Below are 18269 nucleotides of genomic sequence, written 5' to 3' on the forward strand. Positions count from 1 at the left end.
GACACTGCTGAGTCAAAGCTGCAGAACCCTTCTCCAAAATGAAAAACCAACACAAGAAACCAGCGACTGCTGATAAAACCACACCGAGGATGAACACGCCTTCAAAGTGCAGCAGGAGGGCAAAATTCTCTAATGCTGATATCCAGACCTTGGTGCAAATGCTGGGAAACCAGCCACTGACCAGCTGCATGCATCCTGTGCCCTAATCCCTGCACTGTGATGAGGTCCTGAGACCCTCCAGCAGATCCAATCTTGCCCCAACCTCAACAGAGCCACAAGCCCTGGCACTGTACCAGGCTGCTGTAGTCACTTCTCAACCCTGGGAGGTGCTGGGTGCAAGCAGACCAGGAGGGATGGAGAGGGCTGCCAAGATCTGAGTGGTTAGACTGCAACATCACCAAACACAGCCTAAACCCTCCCAGGAACATGGTGCAGTTCCTGGGGCCATCCTGCACAGGGCCAGGAGTTTGGCTGGGGGATCCTTGCAGGTCCCTTCAAAGTGAGGAGGGTTTGTGATTCTGGTGATGTAGGGTGCCACACCAGCCTCAGCAGGCTTCACTCCTCGCCTTTCTGATGATGGAGAATGAAACAGCTCGTCTTCCCTCCCTGCACTGTCCTAATCTCATCCCATCCATCCCGGGAGGGAGCTGCCTCTTCCCTTCCCCTCTCCCAGCACTGATTCCCTCCTGCTTCCTCCAACTAGCCTCAGAGGGCTGGGCAGTGGTGGGCCTCAGGTCAGCAAAGCAGGTTCAGAACATGCCGAAATTCAAGTGTCAGCAAAGGATTTGCTGTAATTTTGAGCAGGTGCTTATAGCAGCAGGGTTTCATCAGTGATCATCTGGAAGAAATAGCTTTTATGGAGCTGCACATTTGCAAAGCAGAGCTGAGGGCTGCAGCCTTCCCATCTGAGAAATAACTTTTGTTCATCGTGCTGGCTCAGACAGCAACTCTGCTTTTAAATCTTGGACTCTGAGAGCTGTCTTGCAAGCTGACAGTGATCAAATACACACTGGGCTAACTCCCTGGAGATCTCAGAAAAGCATGTTCACTTCACCATCTGACTACATTTAAAAAAAAAACCCAACAAACCAACGACTAAAACTGCCACAGTGCATAAGAAAGAAATTAATGACATTCTGGGTAATTAACACCGAGAACGAAGAGGCCTGAACTCCATCTGGTACTGGCAGGGTTTAGCCACGGATTATCCCATCAGGAAAGGCTGTGAGCTGCAGACCACATGGCAATGGTTGTGAGCAGGAGGTAAGGGTGGGGACAGCACAGACCTGCCCTTTTCTGACCCTCGGGGGCTCAGGGAGCTGCAGGCAGCTCCTCACAGGCTGTTCCTGTCCCTGCCAGCTCTGCTGGTGACCAAACCCTGTGCATTAAAACCACCACGACAGCAGCTGGGCAGAAGAAATAAATTATGCATGGCAACTTTGAACAGAGAGAAGGCAGAGAACAGGTTTGGTGCCTGCCATCCTCTTTGCCAGGGAGCCAGCAGGAGGCTTCAGCCAAAATAACTGCTTTGGTGGCTACTGACACAAAACCCTTCTGCCCTGCAGTTATGGAGAAACCCACAGCAGAGGCTGTACTTCCACGGGGACTTCTCCCATCAATGAAAAGCCATTGCCTGGAGAAACAGGGATTTTCCCCTCTGCTACAGACCCCAGCCCCCTCCCCTAGAATTGTTATTATGGTGCACCAGCAGTGCAGGGACAGGGTGGAAAAGGGGTTCTTCTCACATCATCTCACATGTGAGATGTTCTTCTCACATCAACCAGCCCCAAGGCTGCACTGACATACCAAGGGGGCAGAAATAATAACTGGAAAGTTTCCTAATGGAACTGGAGGAACAACCTTCCCACCAGTTCCTCCAGTGAAAAGCTGTTAGTTTGGATTGTGTCAATCAGTGGTGGCTGCACCTTGCACATGGGATAAACTGTGCCCCTGATGTCCCACAGCCACTTCACTTCATCCCCCTGATGCCTTCATTTTCAGTTTTCCTGTGTTCCAGGTTCTGTGGTGCCCAGGGTGCAGCTCTGAGCTCACAGTCAGTGTCACTCAGCTCTGCACACAGCAGGGACACAAAACAAACCCTTCTCCTGCTGCACACCAAGGACAACTTTCAGCCCCAAAGCACAAACAAGGGTGGGCTGGAGGGAGGGACAAGGATGGGACCTCACAGCCTGGAGCTGGAATGGGACAATTCAACCCCAATGTGCAAATGGACCAAAACTTATCAAAGTGTGAGACCTTGTGACCTGTGGTCCATTTGTGACCATTTTGTGACCATTTTGGGTCCATTTTGTGACCATTTTGGGTCCACCTTGGGTGTAGCCCTGGCCAGGCTCTTGTCCTGCCCAAGGTGTGCCCTAAAGGCCTTTCAATAAATATATTTCAATAAATATTTTATTCCTGTTCTTTGCAGTCTCTGTTCCAGCTCAGCCCTCCCAAGGCATCACTCCTGCCCCATCCTCTCAATGCTTTTCATGGATCCCACGGGGCTGGGGAATGATGGCTTTATTGGGACATTTCACCAAAGATGGAAGCAGGATTTTGCCTAGATGGGGTAGGAAAACCAGGACCAAGGCCTCTTCCTCTCTCCTCCAGCTGACTCCCCAAAGGTGCCAGCTCCCCTGTCATTTCCAGCACGGCCAGTGACACTTTCTTGTGGCAGCAGCCTGTGAGTGCTGCTGGCCGGTCCTTCCTGACAGCCCTCCCAGGTGCTTCCTGACATCTGCCTGGAGCTGCCAGCCCATCTCTGCCTCTCAGCTTCCCTCCTCTTGTGGACAGCAGAGCTGTGCTCACAGGAGCTTTCACTGCTCTGCATCTGGCTGCCAGCACCTCTGGCGTGGGGACCTGCCCGTCCATCCAGCTTCTTTGCTGCTGGAAGGGACAAACTGGGAACAACAGGACAGGGCTTAAAGCTGAGTCACTGCACAAACCTGTGGCTACACTGTGGGCACTAAGCAGAGAAAGCAGCAGATTGTGTTCTGGCCTCAGTCACAGCGAGTTTTCAGCCATGCACAGATTAGGAGAGATATGACTCACTCAGCAGGGACTAGTATGGTTTTAAAACAGCAGCGTTCAAGTTAAAGAAGCGTGTGGCATTTAACAGGGCTTTTCTCTTCTAATGGTAATTTTTAAGGGTAATTTGTTTAAACCTACAGGCTCTCGGAGAATTTAGGAGATCCTGAAAAGCTGAAGCAATTAGCAACTGCTTGAAATGTGATGGTCAGCTTGTGGAGATTTAAATCAGAGGATCTGGATGTGCTTGGCAGCCTGACCTGGATACACCCCAGACCTGAGCTCACTGGCAGGATAAATAGAAGCTCTTAGGAGCTATTTGGCATTAGAGGCACAGTGAGATGTCTGGAGGTTTAGCTCACACCATCCTTGATGAGGGCTGCGAGTTCAGGTGCCAGACTTTGTACTGAACCAAGGCAAATGCTCAGCACTGCTGAACTTCTGGGGGGGAGGTTTGTTAATATCTGCCTTGGAAAGCAGTGTCAGCTTTCCCCGCTGACATTTTCCAAGAGCTGTCATTTCTCAGCCATCAGTGCCCACACTGGCAATCTTTGCTGGGAGAGAAACACCCATGTGTGATAAATACTCTGAGTATTGTCCGTGTGCAAGGCTTACAGGCAATAGAGCACTGCACCAGCATTTCCCAGTATAAATCATCTGCCTGGGACAGCCGCTGCCTTAGCTCCTCTGCCACAGACCACATCTCCCGTGAAAATCCTCACACGGTGCCAGGAGAAGGCTGCCTACACAACTGACAGACAAAAATTATTTTTCTCTTTTCTCTTTTGCATAGAAGAGTTTACCTTCGTTTCAGAGTAATTGGTAAAACTGTATCTAAAATAATCCTGCAGCAGAAATAACGATCCAAGAGCAATAACTCAGCACCAACAAGAACAGAAGAGTAGGAAGGTGGTTACTGAATATCCCTAATTCCATCCAAGCTCCAATCCCTTCTTTGAAATTTGTATTCATGGGCAGCTTGTAGTGACACATAATCTGTCAGCGAGTTTTCATGGTGGTTTCTGGAGTGAATGGGAAAAGAACAGACATCACATTTGTAACAGGACCACTGCAGTCCTTGCCACTCCCATTTCCCTCTGAAGACACTACTCAAAAGGCAGCTAAGCAATGCCAGGAACCATGAGAGATTAAAATAAAACCTTTCTGATATCACAGCCTTTTGTTTCCTATCAAGTTACTGGGTGATGGTGTGGCCACTCAGCCCTTGCAGACACCAGCAGCACTCTGAGTGCAGCAGCACAAGGACCATGGAAGGACAGAGTGCCAGGGCACCCTGCCATAACCCCAAACACATTACTGCCCCAGGGCTCGTGTCCCTCTGTGCCCCCCCATGCCCCCCTTGTCTCCTGCTGCACATTGAAAGGCTTCCTTCTGACTCACTTCCTTTGAAACTCTCAAATTGCTGCTGTATCTGCCCCTTGGAATTGTCAGGGGAAAGACAGATTGCTGTTATCTGAGCCCGATTATCTCATTTAAAAAAGGTAAGTTAATGATGGTACAGGTCCCCACTTTAATTACTGCCTACATCCATCTCGGAGTGGTTAATTCTTGGCAGCTTTTCAAGAAATTCACTCTGCTGAGAATATACAGGTGTAGGGCCTGGCAGAAGAGCTGCCTTTATGCTTCACTGGCAGGACCATCTCTCAAGTCTATACACACATTTCTAACACTCCTGTCCTCTGCCTTTTCTTTATTTTCTCTTATTAACAGACTAAGGCAGCTTAGCATTTCTGTCACTGATTTATGTACACGCATATACACCCAAGTCTGTGCACATTCCACATCCAGCAAAGCCTGAGAAAATGGGAGTTTTGCAGGATGCTTTCCTGGAACAGGTGTCTTCCATTCAGCCAAACTAAATAAATACAGGACATGGAATGAAATAAATGGCCCCAGAAGATAACACACAGTCAGCTTTTCACATAAACAGCACCTTTTCTTATTAAGGACCTGCTGTTTGCTCTAGGCAGGAATTGCTTCATCAAAGGGAGACCAGGCAGTTAGTGAGTATTTCCACCAAAGTGAGAAACCAGCAGCAGCTCCATCAAAGTGAGACCAAGCAATCAGTATTTCCACCAAAGGCAGACCTCTGAGCACTTTGAGGTCAGGGTTTAGCAGTATCTCAGCACTGTATGGAGCTACAGGAACCACAACTCTCTCCCACCAGCCCAGCCCGGCCTGGCAGCGAGGTCCACACCTCCTGCCACCCCCGGGCCATCCCCCCAACCTCCCAGATGAGCCTGATCCTACCTGTGCCATCTTCCAGATGTCCAAAGTTACAGATCTGGCTGATGTTGTGCACCCAGGCTTGCATCTCCTCCTCGGTCTTGGCCACCAGGTAGAAGGTGCGGTAGGTGGTCCTCACGATGAAGACGAAGTTGTTCTGGAATTCCTTCCTGATGAAGTTGGGCCCCGAGTGCCTGAGCACCTCGCACTCGTTGAGGTCGATGGTGCGGATGGGTTTTTTGGCGTGGCTGTTCCTGTAGTACTCCAGCACGTCGGGGTTCCCGCTCATGCGGCCGCGCCGCAGCACGAACCAGCGCTTCCGCCACGCCTGCAGGGGTTAATTAACACACGGGGTTAATGCCGGCCCCACCGCAGCAAACAGCCCCACGGCATCATCAGCGAGCTTGGAAAACACCCCTCAGCTCATTGAATCCCGTCAGCACCCAGCACTGCCAGGCCCAGGGCACATAACTGTGATAAACAGATGTCCCACAGCCACTTCACTTCATCCCCCTGATGGCTTCATTTTCAGTTTTCCTGTATTTCAGGTTCTGTGGTGCCCAGGGGGGCAGCTCTGAGCTCACAGTCAGTGTCACTCAGCTCTGCACACAGCAGGGACACAAAACAAATCCTTGTCCTGCTGCACACCAAGGACAACTTTCAGCCCCAAAGCACAAACAAGGGTGGGCTGGAGGGAGGGACAAGGATGGGACCTCACAGCCTGGAGCTGGAATGGGACAATTCAACCCCAATGTGCAAATGGACCAAAACTTATCAAAGTGTGAGACCTCGTGACCTGTGGTCCATTTGTGACCATTTTGTGTCCATTTTGCGACCATTTTGGGTCCACCTTGGGTGTAGCCCTGGCCAGGCTCTTGTCCTGCCCAAGGTGTGCCCTAAAGGCCTTTCAATAAATATCTACTTTATTCTCTGGCTCTGCCCAGTCTCTGTTCCAGCTCAGTCCTCCCAAGGCATCAACTACACCATGACCCTAAACACACATCTGCAGGTTCCTCCAAGAGCTCCAGGGGTGGTGACTCCAAAAGCAGTCACCTCCAGGACGTGTTGGTCCCCAGGCTCTGGTACTTAAGGAAGAGTTTAAGAGCTCCAATTGATGTGGAATTCCAGAGATGATGTCTGGAATTCCTGCAATCCCTGGAATGGATGTGCTGGTCCCCAGGCTCTGGCACTCAAAGAAGAGTTTGAGAGCTCACTGATGGGCGTGGCTGCAAAGCCCTTGGAGTCATCATCCCTGGAATTCTTGAAGGAACATGCAGACGAGGTGTTTAGTGATTTACCAATTCCCTGGGCAGCCAATGCTTAACCAGCCTTTCAGTCAAGAGTGACTTTTCCCTAATTTTTCCTAATGTCCAAGCTAAACCTCCCCTGAAACAACCTGAGGCTGTTTCCTCTTGTCCTGTTGCTCATTGCCAGGGAGAAGAGCCTGAGCCCCACCTGGCCACCACCTTCCTTCAGGCAGTTCTAGAGGAATAAAGGTCCTCCCTCAGCCTCTCTCCTGCAGGCTGAACAACCTGAGTTCCTTTAGCTGCTCCTCATGGGACTTGTGCTCCGTGCTTATTTTCTCTCAGGTTTTACAGTTGTTTTGATAAACTGGCCAAATTGTGATTTTTATTTGATGCATTGGAGGTTGGAAAACAGGCAGAGGGTTGGTTGTCCCTGGGAGGTCAAGATGAACGTTCTCCCTTCCCCTCACCCTGCCAACATGATGCAATCAGAATGGTCCAACGCATCACCACCTCATCCACAGAAGAGAGAACACGTTTTTCTTTGTAAAACCAAAATACCGAGAACTGCAATTACCTGGAAACAAGTGTCTGGGCAAAGGCCAGGGCTCCAGATACCCCGTGCAGCTTTCCTCCTACGGTTTTCAGGGCTATTATAAAGCTGTTAATGAGCTGCCAATTACTTCTGAAAGCCCAGAACTCCCTTAAGGGAGTCACAGCGCTAAAAATTAAACAGAAAACTTCAGCATCTTACAAAAGGGCAATTATTTACACAGGCACTGTCAACCTAAAGCAAACCTGGCAAGCACCGATGTTTTCTGACCCTTGTGGCTGAAGGTATGGGTCCCATACAGGCTTAAATGAATTCCTGGCAGCATCAGATGCAGCATTGCTCTATGAAGCTACATGCCTGTTTCTAGGCACAAAAGAATATACTTTCTCCTTTTTTCCCCCCAGCAGCTGTTTTTGTTCATCAGTGTAAGCACCTCTGTGTTGATTGTAGCTGTCACCAACACCTACTCTGAGGGCCAGAAGAAATCAATCCCCATCTCTGTCCCACAGAGAAAAGCCAAAATCAGACATTAGGACCTTTGCCCTTGCCAAACTCGATAAAAACTGTTGGATATGTCATGCCCAAAGCAGCCAGGCCAAGGAGCAGCCAAAGGTAAGTGATGGAAACCTGGGAAAGGTGCAGGGGCTCACCCACTGCCCAGGCACCTCCAACAGCTGCACAGACACTGGCTGCTTTATTGCCTTCATTTGAACTAAAAGTCAGTTCATCTGAATGACCACTACCACAACCTGAATCTTACCCAAGAACTCTCTGCCAAAGGACTTGGTCACATCGATGTAAATCTGGGTGGTAGCTTGTGTTTGAGTTAAAAATCCCACTCCTTTTGCACCCAGGCTATTACATCCAAACTGTTCCATTTATTTTGGGGCCTCAAGAAATAGGAGTGATAGGAGTGATCAGAAGTTTGACATGTCCCCCAAGGCTTTGTGGGCAGTAGAGAGAAGGCTGTGTCAGAGAAACACAACCACCATCAGACAGGAGCCAGCATCAATCTAGAACAATTCCCATCTGCCCCTGGTAAGTGAAACAGTTTGATGCCAAAAGAAAGAAAGCAAGAATTTGCAGCAGCACTGGTTGGCCGCCAGCACATTCCTTTGTGTAACACAAACTATCAGTGTTTTGGTCTTGCTCCGGAATTTTTTGACTTCGGGAATTCCAGAGTGGCGTTTGAAAGAAAGAGGAAGAGCTCTGTTTCCATTTCAGTCGGGTTTCTAAGAAAGAGATTGCTCCTTCCACAATCTGACGTCTCTGCTTCTGCTGAGTGAGGGGTGTGAGGTTTAGAGGGCTGCTCCCACATGTGAGAGTTTGATCTCTGTCAGACAAAACAGCCACGAGCAAACCCAGTCTGAGCTGGAGACCAGCTGGCTGGTGAACAAGGCAGAGTGAAAGCTGAAAGGGTTTTGCCAAGGACCTTCATCACTTACCTTCTGCCTCATGTTCCCATTTGTTTCTACAACAGATCCAGCTTTTGAGATCTAAATAATTTATCAGAGGACATACAAAGCTCAGTGAGGTAAATTGGCCTGAAATGTAATTTGCCCTGTGGGTTTTGATTTTTATTTTTTTTTCTGGTTTTAACAACAAAGCACAGAACAACCAACAAACCAGCTAATGTGAAATTCTTGACCAGCTATATTAATGCTTACGACTCCCCCATGAGGATAATCTTCATTTTACAGATGAAGCCAAGGGGAAGGCTGGCAGCGTGCTGGGTGCTGCCTGGTGGCCTTGCAGCCCTGCACAGGACCTGTGCTGCTCCCCAGGCTTCAGCACTCAAAGAACACTTTGAGAGCTCTGCAAAACACCTGACTATTTGGGATTGCTCTCATCCCACAAAATCCCTTTTGGGGAGAGGGGAAAGCAGCAAATCCCACCGGGCTCCTCTCACAGCTGCTGGAGGGTTTGGAGTGCCCAGTGCTCCTCCTGCCACTACTCACTGTGTGCCCACAGCTTCAGTCAGCCCCTTGGGGCAGGAGAACAAACCCAGCTGCAGGATCACAGTCCCAGGGGAGTGCCAGCACTTGGGACAAGTTTTCACAGCTTGTCATTTTTTAAAGAACACTTTTTAAACATATTCCTGTGGAAAAAAAAGTTAAGCGGAACTTCATAGCATTTCCTATAAAAAGCCCCAAAAGGGGAAGTTAAAATTCATATGTAGTCAGGTTTGAGAGCAGCTGATTGTGAGCCCACTAAGGCCATGTATGTTCACAGAGGCTCCTGCACAGAGCAGGAGGTGTCAGGGCTGCAGAGCACAGTCCCTGCAGCAGCAATCTCTGCAGGAGTCAGGAGCAGCTCCCAGCAAACACCCTCGTGTCCCAAGAGGACATTTTTGGGAGCTCTCTGTGCCTCTCTCTCCAGAGCAAAGGCCAGCAGCAGCAGCACCCACTCCTCAGACTGGGAGACCCTCCCAGAGGAGCTCACACCCTGGCAGCCTGCAGCCTGGGCTCTAACACCTCATTTACCCACTGGCAGAAATCAGATAAAAAAGACCTCTTCAAGCACCCAGCCTGTCCCTGGAGTTATGGTTTGCTGCTTCAGCTGTGGCTGTGGTCTGCAGCACCCACCAGCTCTGCATAATTCATCTCCCCTGATGGCTGCCTGCTCATCCCTTCCACTTTGTGCCTCTGGAGCACTCTGGAGCAGATGAGCTCACTGCCCATCACTCTCTGCTTTAATGCTTCCCTTGGATTTGGTCTCCCTTATTTTCCACTCAGCTCTCACAAGCGTCTTCAGCAGCAAGAGGCTGAAACTCGTGGTTTTATGACTGGGAAAAAAAAATCAATCAATAAATGCTCAGTTTCAGAGAGGGATACTCCTGCCTTAGGCCCTTCCTCTGCCCCCACAGACATGTAATTCTATTTAACCTACAGAACAGAGGAAGATCTTTTTGGCAGGAATTTCTCTCCCTTTGCCTGGGTGCCTGGCAGTTGAGGGGCATTCTCCATTGTGCTGGAAAGGAACTGTCTCTGCCTCTCCCTGCCTCTTCATGCCCACTGCACCTCTGCTTCCTCAGCCCCAGGGCTCATCTCTGCTGGGGAAAAACCTCTGAGCTAAGCAGTGTTTCCATAGAGGGCAACTTTCCACAGAGCCTGGCACAAATTGTCTGCGCTCATCCTCTGCAAAGGGCAGCCACCCAAGGAGCTGAGAGCAGCCCAGCCTTGGATTTCCATGGGGCACCTTCTGCTGCTTTCACAATGGCTCTAAATGAAGCTCGTGTGGAGAAAGTCACTGTGAGCCCTGGGAGGAGATGTGATGGCTGTGGAGGGGAAACACCTTCTTCCTGCCAAGGTGAGACAGCAGCCTTAAGTGACTGAAAACGCCAGCCAGAAAATTTCCTGCACTTTAAGTGCAACGAGGGCTTTGTAATAAAGCACCTCGGAGGACATCCTGTAGAGGCAGAGAGGTGTCCTTGGTTTCTGTTTCTTTGCATGCAGGAATCTGTGGTTTGTGAAGAAAAGATGACACACTTTTTAAAGAGGTAGAAAAAAAAAATCCCCCAGTCATACGTTGCCTGCTAACCTACACACATTCCCATTGCCTGCTCTACACCCTAATCCACAATACTTATGGGGCTTTACAGAAACATCTGCCTCTGAATGAGCTACTCCTGTTTAACAAACATGAAGTTTCTTTGTTGCTCTAATGGGTTTGTTCCGGCGTGGAGGGTCGATGCAAACCCAAAAACGTGGGGATTTTAAGTTCTTAACTTACTTGCAGAAAATAAGAAAGCAAGTTCTGAAGGTAAAATCAATAATAAAACCACTTCATTTTGGGGAGGGCAAAAGGAGCCAGAGATTTGGATGAAGAAATATCATTTCAGCCATGTGCCCTGTCCCTCAGCACGAGCAGCAAGGAACTGTGCTCGTCACAGTCATTTTGGTGAGGGGCTTCCCCTGAGGACACTGGGAAGGTGCCACAGCATCATCCCTGTGCTCCCCATGGGTCAGAAAACCCTTCTTCTGACTTAGAGACAGGGACACTGAGAGGGCTCTTAAAAGATTCTGTTCCATTTTCAGTCTCATGAGAAGGGTGAGACAGTACAGATGTTACAGTTCACGCCATCACAATCAGAACCCAAACTGTTTCCTAATTCCAATCCATTATAAGCGTTTTTTTTGCCTATCAGCTTTTGCCAGACAATGCTGCTGATGCTTCTAAGCCAATCATTTATTAAAATACCCCACGTGGGTCCTGCTACAATGCATCTTTCACACTTCTATTTCTCCAAAATATCTAATCATCATCTGAAACCTGTTTCTAGTTCCATTTCTCTCTCAGCCATGTCTGTCCCATCCCATGGCCTTTCTAAGCCAGCACACCTTATCTCAGAGTTTGTACAAGACCATGTGAGCTTTCAGTGTGGCTTTGGGAATCCTCCCAAATCCATTGCCCACTCTGGTGCAGGTAGGAATTGCCCAGAGGGCAGCAGTGCTGTGCCCCCCTCGCTCTGCCCACGGCTCCTGGGTGCCAAGGGGCTCTCCCAGAGAGAGGAATGTGGCTGCTGTGGTCATGCTGCCCACTTGTGGGTCCCTGCAGTTTGCAGGGGAAGATGCTGATGGAGTATCTCATCTCACAAGGATCTTATTGTGGGATAAGATACTCCTGGGTGAGCTCACTGAGTGATGCCAGCTCCAACAAACGCTGCCACAACAGAAAACCACCTCAGCTCCTTGCCTGGAGGCTGCAATGCGTCAGGTGGCTCCACAGGGTCCTGTCCTGGGGGCTGTAGGGCAGCTAGGACATCACTGCAGCCCCAATATTTGACAGATCTCACTGTCCTGAGGATACTGGGTTGATAAAACCTTGCCTGTGACACAACAACAGCAAAACACCGCAGAGGTGGTGGCAGGATGGCAATCCATTTAAAATGTCTTTGTGTAACAGTGACATCCTGCAACAGGCCACCAGCTGCCCTCCCCACTCCAGCCCAGGGCATCACACCTCTGTTCCTCCTCCTGTTGTGTCAGCAGGGGTGCTGACAGCTCCGAGCTTTCCTTGTGAACAGCTGCCCTGCAAATGCAGGCAGCTCTGAGCTCATTTACAGAAAGTACAAGGATCAATCAATATGAAATTAGTGCTGAGTGCCACCCCAGGGCAGGAGCCCCAGGGGCTTCACCTCCCAGGAGAGGCTTGTGGCCACGGGGGGTTTGTCAGGAGCACCAAGGGACCATCCAACAAATCTGACAGCACCTGTGGGGAGCCAGGAGAAGACGCTGAATTAAATAAATACATGGTATTAGTAAAGAAATTAAATAACTCCTCCCCAGCTGCACTTGGCTCTGGTTCACAGGGACTAACAAGATGGTAAAGATCTCACCCCCTTCCAGAAACAACTGGAATTTCTGTGACTCAGCATCACTGCAAAGCTGTGCCCAAAGCCATCTGCAGAAGGGATGTACAGTCAGGCCAGGGAAAAGACAGGCAGCTGTGCTGTGATACCTGTGATACCTCCCATCTGGGCTGCCACACGTCTAGTGGGCCACCAGCTCTCATCAGGTGATGGGTGGGTGATCCAAAGGCTGGAGGGAAGCTGATTTTGGCCGGCTGACCTGTCCTGGGCAGGCAGCTGGGCTCTGTGCCACCTGTCCCCTGCCTGCTGCAGCCTGTGACTGCAGCCAGGGGCTACCAAAGCACTGGGGCACCAGGGCTGGGCTTGGCTCACACCATGAGCACCCTCAGGAGCATCCTCACGCCCTCTGTTTCGTTTGGCCTTCCTTTTTCACTTCCAGTGGGGCTGTGCAATAGGTCACAGCCCAGAGCAGAGCTCCCTGCAGTGGTTACTGCCCTTCAAGGACCTGCTCCCACCCAGAGCCCTCTGCTCCTCCAGGACAATTTTCCTTCCCAAACGCAAAAGGTGGAACAGCAATTCCTTTAAGCTGCCCCTCAAACCACACCTTCTGCCTGCTGCTAGAGCTCTGCAGGCACTGAAGCTCCCTGACAGTGAAGGCTTACAGGCAGGACTCTTTACATGAGGATGTTTACAGCCTCCCTCGCTAGCCAAGAGTTTTAGTTCCATATTTCCTCACAGCACGTTTACATGTAGCATTTAAAATGACATTGTTATCATCCTGAATGCAGTTTAACTTTCTGGAGGGCTTTTTTCTTTTCACCTTTGAATGCTGAAGCACTCGATAACTGGTACATGATGGTTACAGCCTCCATCTGCTGGGATCTGTTCACCTGTCCCAGGACACACCTGCCTGGGAAGTTACACTGTGTTCCTGATAATCCTGCTTCTCCACACACCCACGGGGATGCACTCCCATCTGTGTGCTTGGCTTCAGCCAATCTGCAGTGACACTTCTGCATCTGAAACCCTTTTTTAGCTGCATAAGGTGGGAGAGATTGGCAGACTCAGGTCTGGCCTGGTCAGTTAAAAAACAATATTTGGATTCCTCAGGATGCAGGATTGGGCATTTTACAGACACAAGTTAAAAACAGAGAGAAAGGAGAAACTTAATACACTGACACATGTCTTCCTGGATTTAACCATTAACTTTGTTTTCTCTAAGTGGAAAAAATGCTGCTGAAGCTTTAAGTTGCCAGACAGGAATTCCTATTTTTACATGAAAAGTACATGTGTAAAATGGTCTGGAAACTCTTAAGATCCCCCTGACTCGTTCACAATAAATCCTTTAATAGTAAATTCAGAAATAAGGCATGATCTTCAACAGAGGTAAATTTTGATTTCTTAGAATGGCTTTAGCCCAAAAGTCTTGCAGAGTCTTAAAGGATTTTTGGAAGACTCTGCATGGATCTTTGAGATCTTAATGAAAAGTAGGTTGCTCCCAGGCTGTTTGAGAAACAAGAGTTCTGACATACAAACGCCGGATATAAACATCTGCTGAATAACTGAGTCTAGCTAAGTCACAGGAGTCTTCAGTCATTTTTGGAAACAAGTACAGGAAAATGTATATACCAAAGGGACTGAAGTTTGGACAAATTTTCAGCGAATTTGCTGAACTAATAGCTTTTATGGAAGGGCTCCAAACCTGCTTTGCTAAGGAAAGGAGCAGGGGCTAATCCCCTTTCTTGTCACTTGCAAGCACAATGTGAATACAGATGTGCAAAGCAGTTAAAGACCAGAAAAAACTGCCTGGAGATTGCGCCCTGCCCCAGGCTATCTGGAGTCCCTCTCCCTCTGTTTTACTTGGAACTGGCCGTTTTCTCAGTATTCTTTACACAAACAGAGCGAATTCTGCTGTTTCACCTTGTTAACTGAACATGTGGTGTGAGGTCAGCAACAGTCGCCAGCCTATCTACAACTGTCTGTGCTCACATGATGCTGCAGCTCCAGCATAAACAGGAAATTGGGCAAAGTGACTCTTTTACTAGGGGACCACAACACTACTTTTTCTTTTTTTTTTTTTTTTTTTTTAAAAAAACAAAACCCTGTTTGCCAACACGCTGTCAGACCTGCCGAAGAAAAGCAGAGTAGCCAGCAGCAGCAGAATAAAAGCTGCCAGAAGTTTAGGCTGTAGCAGTTTTTTCCTGATCCTAACAGTGAGGCTGAGGAAATGCCCCCACGGTCAGTGTCCTGCTCAGCTGAGCTGGGTGCACAAGGGATGAGGAGCCTCCACATCCCCTCCAGAAAATCTGGGCTGTTCTTTTTGACGTCCTTATTGACTTCACGCCGCAAAGGCTTTGACCTCTGCCCTTCATTTCACTCCTAAAACTGCCTGGAGAAAGGAAGTGTGAGGGAGGCAGGCAGAAAAAACAGGGAGGAGGAGCACATGTGTGGGAGGGCTTGCTGTGGAGAGCAGGTCACTTCTGCTGAAAACAAGAATCAACCTTTCTGCACATATGGGCAAAGAGAGAAAGGAAAACAGGAACAGGTCCAATCTCACAAGAGCAGCTACACGTGTTCCTATGAGCTCTGTGTCCAGATGAGCTGTTTTTAGGCATGTGGAGGGGGGCACTGATTTAATTGCCTGCTCCAAGGTACGCAGGCTCAGAGATCTCCTGTGGGATCTGTGTTGGCTGGAAATCAGCCCCGTGGGAAGCACCCGGCCTTTGCGGTGACATTTCACTCCACTGATGCAAATGGCAAAGCTCCCGTCTGCTCCAAGGGGGCCAGGTCCTCCCTCTTGACAGGAAGCTTTGAGAAACCCAGATATTCCCAAAAATGGAAACACGACACGAAGAAATTATCTGAATAAAGGAAATCTGCCTCTGGACTTAGGAGGAGCAGTTCTCCCAACCACACCACGAAGATGAACTCTCCCTCCATGGGTGCACCCTGGGTTTTGTGGCTTGCCCTCAACTGATTTTTCTGCAGCCAAAGGGCAAATATCTGCTGGTGGGGGATGTCAGGCATGGTAAAAGGTCCTGTTGAGGGGAAGGCAGATAGCTCTCACCCTGGCCACACCATCACTGTGCAGCACAAACACCAGCTTAACACGGGCAGTGGCCAGCTGGGGATCACAGTGGGCTGCCAGAGCTCCTGCAGCAGCACAGAGCGTCTGCTGCCCTGGGACAGGAATTCACCCAGAAAACAGACCAATGAGGGTGAGATAAAGTGAGGTTTGGAAAGGTCTGTGTTTGCCCCAGAAGTGGAGCTCAGGTCTCTGCAGCCTCCCACTGGAAGCAGCGCTGTGTGACTCAGATGCTCAGCCAAAGGCAGTCATCGCTGGCCAGATTCCCCGGGCCAATATTTACAGACAACAAACCAGATTATAAACGAAGAGTTATTTGTCAGACCTATTTAGTAAATATTGTAATTGCGTTTAAGAACACACCAAGTGTGTGGGCAGGGCACAAACCAAAACAGACAGTGGAATGTGCTGGATGAAGTCTCTCCACGGCATATACACAAGGACTGAGGTTTTTTAAAGGGGGTGTATTTAGGTGGCCAGTGCTTCCTTTAAAGCTGGTTGAGCTGAACTTCAACAACCTCAGCTGAAGGTCCTCAAATGGTTTTACACCCATCTGCTCATTTCAAAGCACGTTATTAGAAAACCAGCTACGCTATGGAATTTATAATTCTATTTTGATTGCAGTTCTGCAGTTTTCACCTGTCTTCTCATGAACTACATCATGATGCTTAACCTTTAATTATTCCCTAGGCGGTGTTACATCTCCACACCTGGGTTTACTTCTTTAAAAGCTGTCTAAAATTAAACTTTAAACTTGACAGGAGGCAGAGCTAGTTTTTAAATATTTTTAGACTTATTGTTTTGTTCTCCTTGGTTTGTGTAAAAGTGGTCATCACTCACACGGCTCATAATACACAGCACCCACTGGCTGTCATTTTTTACTTTAAAACACATAGATGTTAGGAAACATATAAACAATGCTCCTTGTGCCAGGTTTTCTTTTTTCTGTTTAAAAATTCCCTCTGAGCTGTCAGTACTTTCTGTGTTGCTGTTGGGGCCGGTGTGTCATCCAAGGAAAGAGGGTTCCAGGATGAAAGGTTTGAGGGAGCAGCACCCTGGAATCTCCTCTTTCCTTTATGTTTGAGGTGTGTTTCACAAAGTCAGCTGGGTAAAGTCAGCTCCAGTATCCAAACACTGCTTGTGTAAACTTCCCATGCTCTGGGAGGTAACTGTGCTCTGGGAAGGCAGTGCTGCTGGGAAATCCTGGAGAAAAAATGGCTTTTCTCCTCAGTGCTCTGCCTGAGCAGAGTGCTCCAGGGGAGCTGGGGATGAGCAGCAGGGCACAAAGAGCCTCACAGGATCACAAACACCCTGCACCCACCAGGACCATCGGGTCCAGCTCCTGGCCCTGCACAGCACCATCCCCAGGAGTCACACCCTGTGCCTCAGAGCATCACCCAAACATCTCCTGCACTCTGCCAGCCTTGGTGCTGTCACCAGGGAGCCTGTCACAGTGCCCAGCCACCCTCGGGGTGAAGAAGTTTTTCCTGATATCCAACCTAAACCCACCCTGACACAGCTTTATGTTGTTTTTTGGTCCTCTTACTAGTCACCAGGCAGGGGACCAGTGTCTGCATCTCCTTGTCCCCTCAAGAAGAAGCATCTTCATCATCAGCCCTTTCTCTTCTCCCCTGCTGAGACCAGTCCTTCCCACTGCAAACCAAATGTATGTAAAGCTTTTCCAGCCCCCTGTTACTGCTGCAGCTTTTGCCTGGATGTGGAGATGTGAATGTGGCCAGGGCTGGCACAGACTGTATGAACACTGCTGTTGAAAAAACCCAGCATGGCAAATAAGGTCCTAAGAGCATATGTGAAGTTTATCTTCATTTCCATGGCTTCTCAAACTTCCCTTGCTGAACCAAATGATGAAATCACAACATGTTCAGAAATATTAAATCATTTCCTCCACATCTGAATATAACGGGCTGCAGAAGGAAAACAATTACTCCTGGCACGCTGCACACTTTTAACACTCTGAATTCTGGTATCCCCAGCTTATTTACAGGCTTACCACCTCTCAGGGTGGGTACCTGTTGGTTTTCTTATCTTCTTTTCTTCGTGTTAAAGCCAAGATTAATACATGGGAGTCACAGCTTCATGTTCAGACTCAGTGTTTATTAATCCTTATCTATTTACTGCCTCACGAGTCCTGAGCTCTAACTAGCAAGACAGAAAATGGAGATAAAAAGGATGGATGCAACTCTTTCCAAGGTTATTTAAGTGCTAATTGCCCAATAACCAGGTGACACCCGTTTTATTTATATTTCTGACCCAATAATGAGCACCCAAGGCCCACAGTGTGGAACTTTTTCACCCAATTAGAAAAAAACCACCCAAAACCATGAAGAAGAAGGTGAAGAAGGACTCAGACAACACCCCAAATCCTCCATATTGCCCTATATATATACTATATACTAAACCCTTAAATATACGTTTTTCACCCTGTGACATTACACACTTCTATTTAAACTGTACACCCACAACCCCGGTGCTGTCACTCAATTTTGGGAGCCTGTTCCACGGCCTCAAGTCAAATGCAGTGTTTTCCTGGGGGTCAGTGTCCTTTAGCACAGAAAGCCTGAAATTTTCATCCCCCAGAGCTCCAGCAGGTACCATCCAACAGCTCCTCACCCCTTGGCCTTGGTCCTCCCTGTGCCATGGAAGCCCAGCTCCCACAGGGGAAATCCTGCCAGGGCTGCTGATGCCAGGGGAGAGCAACAGAGACTCCCCAAACAGAAAGGAGAAAAAGAATGAAAAATAAAACTGCCCATTTCTGCAGAACCCCACGGGTTTGACACC

General features: G+C 48.9%; 1 protein-coding gene across 2 annotated transcripts in view; it reads right to left on the bottom strand.

Annotated features, from left to right (window-relative positions):
• GAB3 (GRB2 associated binding protein 3) overlaps nt 1–18269 on the bottom strand; it is a 60466-nt gene that overhangs the window by 12899 nt on the left and 29298 nt on the right. For both annotated transcript variants that reach the window (XM_066334121.1, XM_066334119.1), the window contains exon 2: nt 5302–5605. In XM_066334121.1, the coding sequence (XP_066190218.1) occupies nt 5302–5605 (304 nt within the window). The remainder of the gene's footprint in view (nt 1–5301; nt 5606–18269) is intronic.

The sequence above is a fragment of the Sylvia atricapilla genome, chromosome 21 (genome assembly GCF_009819655.1).
Source record: "Sylvia atricapilla isolate bSylAtr1 chromosome 21, bSylAtr1.pri, whole genome shotgun sequence".
NCBI lineage: Eukaryota > Metazoa > Chordata > Aves > Passeriformes > Sylviidae > Sylvia > Sylvia atricapilla.